At 38.1% G+C, this 6,965-nt stretch overlaps 1 protein-coding gene across 1 annotated transcript; it reads left to right on the forward strand.

Annotated features, from left to right (window-relative positions):
• The first annotated feature begins 3,710 nt into the window (after nucleotides 1-3,710).
• LOC119553696 (larval serum protein 1 beta chain) lies at nucleotides 3,711-5,814 on the forward strand. Its single transcript, XM_037864251.1, has 3 exons — nucleotides 3,711-3,784; nucleotides 3,843-3,970; nucleotides 4,031-5,814. Exons 1-3 carry the CDS (start codon nucleotides 3,715-3,717, stop codon nucleotides 5,810-5,812), a joined length of 1,980 nt encoding a protein of 659 aa, XP_037720179.1. The 5' UTR covers nucleotides 3,711-3,714; the 3' UTR covers nucleotides 5,813-5,814.
• The last annotated feature ends 1,151 nt before the right edge of the window (nucleotides 5,815-6,965 follow it).

Consider the following 6,965-nt stretch of genomic DNA (forward strand, 5'->3'; position numbering starts at 1 on the left):
AACAAGGCAGAACCAAAGCGCACACAGCATAATAAACTAAATGGTAAACAAATATTGGAGCTGACAAAAAAGAAGGGGAGATGGGGGCCTTAAGGTGGTAAGGGGTCAGCCCAGGGTTCTGTGTTTACCAAAATTGTCGCGCAAGTGCACGGCGAATTGGGTCATCACCTCTACCTGATGCATCCACTCCGATTGGTGTAGTATTTCAATAAGTCCTCCCCCCACACATCGGATATTTAATTTGTTTAACGCTTAAGACGGCTGGCATGCGTGGGCGTTTCCTGATGCTCCGCCGATAGATAGCCAGATAGCCAGATAGCCATCGACTTGCTTAATTGTCGTGACAAGTTGACAGTTCGCATGAAAGCCCTGCCATTGTTCGGAACTCCTTTCCCTTCCCATATCCATCAGTGTATTAAGTTTCGAAAAAGAACTCCCGAAATCGGCTCCATTTATGTGCACTACAAAAAATACAAAGATATTTTTCATTCTATAAATTTATATTCTGACATATTTTTTAAACAAATTAATGATCAATCAAAATCTTAAACAAAAAATGTTTTTTTTTAATTCCCAATATTTTTGGGTGTTAACAAATCCCTTATGCTATAATGGGATACCAAAGCTAGAAAATGAAGTTGGAGGTCAAGATGAGAATAAAACAATAGGAAACGAAAAAAACTATTATCAAAACTATGTATAATGTTAAAAAAAAATACACCTTTAAATAAATTAAGTTTGAATAGCAAACTTAAAACCACTTTATTGGCCATGCAAAAAAAGTTTGGCTTCTAATTATGATCGCATTTATTAATTTCATCTAAGATTCACGCTTTAAATTTAATCAAATAATTCCCGAAGTGTACGTGTACAACACTTACTCGTATTTATCTCGGTTGACCCAATTTCTGGTTGTTTGTCGCTTGCCTTATTAAAAACATCCGACTACCGATCGGGGGCCCTGCGGTCTGGGCTGGTCTTTTTGGCCCGACTTCGATGATTCATTTGTGCTTGGTTACACATTTTGCCATTGACGAGGTGCCCGAGGTCCACATGCCATTCCAAAAGACCCCGTCGTATGCGTCAGACCTTAAATATTTACACAAAAAAAAAGCATAATAAATAAGAAGCTTATGGAGGTTGGCAGATAGCTGAGTGAGTGAAAATAGTTAGATGGCAGCCTAAAGCGGTTGGGTAACCTCTTCAAGGTGGCTGAAATATGGTAATTGAAGTCATTGCGATCACTTAAGCTGCAACATGTTATTTATTGCCTAGTGAGTCAAAGGAAGTCCAGGGATTCCAAATACAAGTGATTATATGGTTTTAACAATCCCTTTAACAAACTTATTCAATATAATGCATACATTTCTCATATAGCTTCTGTTTTTATAGGATCACCATGATGATGTCAAAGTAAGAGATCATTAAACCTAAGTAGCTCTCCCACCAAATTTCCCTAACACCCCTTAGAACATAAGAAAACCTCCAGCAGAGATCCCCAAACCTATATACCAGCTTATTATGCGTTCTACCCTACCAATCTCATGCATAGTGCCTAAGATTTCCACTCTTCAACCGTTTTATGACCCAACAAAAAAAGAAGGTTGACAAAAGGCGCAATGATTGATGCGCTGAAAATGGTCGGGGGATGGATCCGCCCGATAATGACTTTTTAAATACGATTCCAATGCGCTAAAAGGGGCAATCATCAGGCCGATGACAAAGAACAAAGTGCGTGTAGATGAGGCGGGTTAGGGGACCATTAAGCGCGCTATTGAAATGTAATTTGCATTTCATAAGCCTCCCGGGGCCAAGGATCACGGAAACGCCAGCAAAAACTCTGTGATGACATTTGAAAGGAGCAAGGCCCCCGAGGGTTCTCCTATGTGACGATTTATGGAGATTTGATGATGGCAGGCCCATTGAAAATTTGCGCCAAGATGCAGCGATCTCAGTTAATGTGCTGATATTATGCAAAGCACTCAGGATCGAGGACGGGCTGAAATCGAATGGAAGGCCAGGGGTGCCAATGCACGTGCGGAGGGATTAGTGCATTCTATATCTTACAGTGAAAGAAATAGACGAATCTATTTTTAGGGCATTAAAAGTATTATTCAATAAGTCATTATAAAATCTTATTCGCTGGAATTTAGTATTTATAAAATTCCTAAAAAGTTTTGGAGCAAAGTTCGATTGTTAAATATTATATGGTAAGGGTTTAAGAATTCTTTCAATATCTAAATGTTTAATTTCTTTGTCTTGATAGATATTAATGCAACTTTTTTGCTATTTTTATTAAAGTATGCAACTCTTAAGACAATACGAAAAATTTTCAGATACATAAGGACAATACATATGTTTTAAAAATTTAACACCTATATTTTTCCAGTGCTTTTACTAGATATCTTAGCCCTGACAATGATTAGGCAAGATTCACCAGGAGTTTGTCACGTTTCCATGGCCCAAGCGTTTGGTAATCAGTTTTCATGAGGCAGCAGTAGCTCTCCCTGATCGGTAACGGTCCTAACAGGCTTATCGACCCAACCACCTCTTGCACCATCAATAAGAATCAATCAGCTCGAAGACAGTAGTTACAGGGTGGTACGAGTAACTGGTTACTTCCTTTCGTTTCGGTTCCAACTCATTAAGTTCTTCAAGCGCAACGTTTTGTCACCGGTACTGGAAACAAAGAGCTTTGTGCCTTACATATAATACTGGCGTAACTGGACGATAATTTACTGGTGGGCCTGCATCTGGACTAGGTCTGCGTTCCTATAATCCGTCATGCCTGGCTGCCGATTTACATTAATGCGCCAATTTCTGGACGAACAATGGGCCAGATACCGAGACATCCGAGTAATTAACATTTCTCGTATTATAATTTGCCATTTTTTCCGCCATCCAGTCATCAGCAGCCATCAGAAATCAGACATCAGAGACCCCAGAAAGCGACTCAGTTGGCAATTTAATGTCCGCACATTTTCGCAAAAGGAGCGGGAAGTGATCGCCGGTGGGCGGGGATAACCACTCGGTTGGCGAAAATCGTTTTGCATTATTGTGCCACTCTTGGTGACTAATGGGCAAATGAGACTCGCTTCTGTGGATATCTCTTAGGTAATTTTCCGCTTTATTTACAGTTTTCCAGTATTTGCTTTATCAACAATAGCCAATTACGGGGATAAAAGTAACCAGTGCTTAAATCATTCAGAAACAAAAGATATGTTTATACAGTTTTAATAAATTGGGTATGATTAAATTAACAATGCAAAACCATTTAGGGTCATATCTATTATATAAAGATCAAAGAATTACAAGAAATTAAAGATGCTTTGCTTGCAAATAAATATAAATATTTTGTTATGAGCAAATTTAAATCAAAGGAAATCCATTTACTTTCTCACTTAAATTTATTTTTTTCACACACCGGTTTATTTTCCAAATGGTATGAAATTGATATTAGTTTTTATTAAGTTTTCAAATTTTAATTAGATAAAGGGTGGCATATGCAACAAAATTACTGTAAACACAATTCCTCCGTTCTAATAATAACATAATGAAAGTCTAAAAATGATTATCTGTATTTAAAAATAGCCACCCTGCGCACTGAAAGATAATGCCAACTTATATAGGTGAAAGCAATACAAAGCCTAATCAAAATGCAATTTGCAAACCGCCACCAGTTTGTTTTCGAATCGAGTGTGGTACACAAGTAAGATGAGACTTTCCGTTGTCTTATCTTTGCTAAGTCTAAGTATTTATTCGGAAGTTTTTGCCAATGGCATAGGTGCATTTTTTGAACATATTGTTATTTGTGCAGCTTCTAAGTCTTTAATAATATTTAGGAAATCGTTACTTTTTGGAAAAACAGCGCTTTTTGCTGGAAATTCTGCATCATGTACACGAGCCCTTGGTGAACCAACAATGGCGATCATTGGGAGAGCACTTGGTAACCGATAAGGAACAGTATGTGGTCGGTATAAGAATTAAAGTCACCAAAATATATAACTAATTAAAATATTACAAATTTAAGGCCTACAACGATCACATGACCGAGTTTTACAAGGCCTTCAATTTAGGAAAACTATTAAATCGATATGAATACTACAATCCACTTAATGCCGATCATTATCAACAGGCGCTGGGACTTTATCATTTTTTCTACTACACTAGAGATTGGTATACTTTATGGCAAAATATTTGTTGGGCAAGAGTTCACCTAAATCCTGGAATTTTTGTACAAGCTCTGACGCATACTATCCTCAAAAGGGAAGATTATCAGGCACTGATCATGCCAAAGATCTATGAATTGTGGCCAGAAACGTATCACGATGATAAAACCGTAAGAAAGGCAAGAAATTTCAACTTTGCCAACTGGATAGGACACGAGAATACAAGTGATATTGAGGAAATCCACCCGCAAAATATGGAACCCTCAAGTTTGGAAGGTGGACTGCGAAATTCTCTTGAATGGTTTCAGGCCATGGGCGATGTGAATATACTGAGAATGAAGCAGCAGAAACGAAAGAACAAAATACAGCATTTGTTAGAGGATATTAGTTGGCAGTCATATTGGTATAATCTAAACATGGGTATTGCTTTGACTACGGAAAAATCAGATCAGTTGCAGGAATGGTGCTACTATCAATTAAGTCAAATTCTGGCACGATATAAACTGGAACGCTATGGACAGGAGCTACCGTATAAGAAGTTGACGCCTGTAAGGAATATACAAAAACCGAATCATAGATTTAAGGAAAGCTCTTCAAAAACAACGCAAATTATTATGGAGTATCTTAAAAAATTCGAAGAAAGAGTGAGTGATGCTATTTCTTTTAGAAATCTTGAGCTAACTAATGGCACTTATATTAATCTGGAAGAGAACGACAATTGGCTAATTGGACTTGCAGAACTATTCCCATACGATTGGACAAAACTTACTATAGAGGAACTTTTGAAACCTGCGCCTTTACTGGATATACGCACTTCTTTGAGATCAGAAGACTTTTATTATTATGTCGAGCGAGTTTTGCAGTCATATCGTTGGTATCGTCAAGTGTTCCAACCCCCAAATCAGAAAACGTTTATTCCCAGTAATCTCCGCATCGATGATTTGCAAATAGGTCCCCTGATCACCTACGATCAGCCGGTTGATGTAGATCTCAGTAATATCCTACACGCCAGGCATTTCAACTTGGCAGGTCAGTTTGTGTGGCCCTTTACCTTGCAACAACGACAGTTTCGATTGCAGCACAAGGATTTCCAATATAGTCTACAAGTATCGGGCAACAAAACACAATCTACAATTTTTCGGACTTTTCTAACCACTCCAGGGCAAGGATCTATATTGAGAGAGCCCTTCTATCAGTTGGACTCTTTTCTAACCGTTATATATCCAGGAATCAACAGAATTACGAGGAAATCGAAAGAGTTTGGAGGCCTGATTGGTGATCACATCTCATACACTGAACTCCATCAGTTCGTAAAGCTGGCTGAAAGGGAGGAATACGACTTCCCCTTGAATATTTCCACTTCTAACTGTGGATTCCCTAGACGTCTGATTTTACCACGGGGAGGTTCAGGAAATCCTCTAAAGATACGACTTCTTATCGTGGCCACCGTCTATGACTTCAAGGCTCGGCAGGGCAACGAACTCAATTGCGATTTTACCAAGGGTATCAGTCGATGGGATGAATTGCCCTTGGCTTATCCCTTTGAACGCATTCTGGAAGACGATACCCAAGCTGTGGAGATCTCTGGTGACCATGTGTACTGGAAAGATGTCAATATTCTGCATGAGAACTATCAAGCTTAAAATAAATTAAGTTTACTTAGATAAAAACTCTTAAAATGAAATCAAATAAATAAGTGTATGACATAATTTCACAAGGTTAAAATTTTTAAGAATCGAAATCAAAAGTAATGACTATATTGCTTCAAATATTATAGCAAACCAATTTTAAAAAATCAAATTTTGTATTTCTATGTTTATTTTGATTTAAATATCTCTTTATTAACTTCTATCACCTATCGAACCTCTTAAGAAACCTTTTGGGCAACTCCATAAATAAACTTCAATTTCAGTTAACCGTTTTCCTGTCTATCCCCTTCCTAATCCTAACAAATAAACCCTTTAACGGATAGTGACGCCAAATTTGGGTAATTACAAGGCATGGAGGAAATATTAAGAAGACGGGCCACTCCACATGGGGCCTTAGAACCCCAGAACCCCAGGACCAACATGTATACAATATTAATCAAAATCACACTGGAAAAAATGTTTCTACTTAATAAACAAGAACAAATTTTCGAATTTGAGACATTGTTTAAAAAGCACTTCAATATAGCCAAGGTTATTAAGGAATCAAGATAATAGTTACTTTAAAATAATGTTTAAATACATTTTGTTTTGATTTTCAGTAACTCGTTCTTTTCTGATTGAAAATAAAATGTATATTTAAGAATCGAAAATCTTTTCTCACTGCACGAGTTTCAAAAGCGTAGAATCAAAACAAAAATTAAAAGCGAACAATAATATATGTCTGTATGGAGAGGGGCTTTAAAAGTTGGAGAGGGGGGTGGACCCAAAGGGGGGGTGTGGGGTCTGGAAACGACGTTGCATGGATGCAAAGCACTTTATATCAAGTCGAAGAACGGTTTGAAAAAAGGGGGGCGGGGACAGCCAGACCGCTAAACTTGTTATACGCAATCGAATCGAAAATATGGGCGAAATAAAGCGAGACGCGGCAGGGGCGTCGAGGGGAAAGGGGGCTGTAAATCTAGAACTAGTTTTGGATTTTTTTTCGATTTTTTTTTCTTTCTTTGGGCCGATGACGCGGTATAAAAGAAAATATTGGACACCTGCACGGTTTCGTATCGCAGCCAACTACAACCAAAACAACCACACGGCGTATGAGGGACAAGTGAAGCCCGAATAAAAAATTAAATAAACGCACGGACAGAGGCCA

This window comes from Drosophila subpulchrella, chromosome 3L, assembly GCF_014743375.2.
Source record: "Drosophila subpulchrella strain 33 F10 #4 breed RU33 chromosome 3L, RU_Dsub_v1.1 Primary Assembly, whole genome shotgun sequence".
In the NCBI taxonomy this organism is placed as follows: domain Eukaryota; kingdom Metazoa; phylum Arthropoda; class Insecta; order Diptera; family Drosophilidae; genus Drosophila; species Drosophila subpulchrella.

Bases quoted from the DNA above. Each gene is read 5' to 3' on its own strand.
- LOC119553696 (XM_037864251.1), top strand. From the start codon at position 3,715: ATGAGACTTTCCGTTGTCTTATCTTTGCTAAGTCTAAGTATTTATTCG. The intron at 3,785-3,842 runs GTGCATTTTTTG...AATAATATTTAG, and splicing joins AGTTTTTGCCAATGGCATAG to GAAATCGTTACTTTTTGGAA. The intron at 3,971-4,030 runs GTCGGTATAAGA...TACAAATTTAAG, and splicing joins CCGATAAGGAACAGTATGTG to GCCTACAACGATCACATGAC.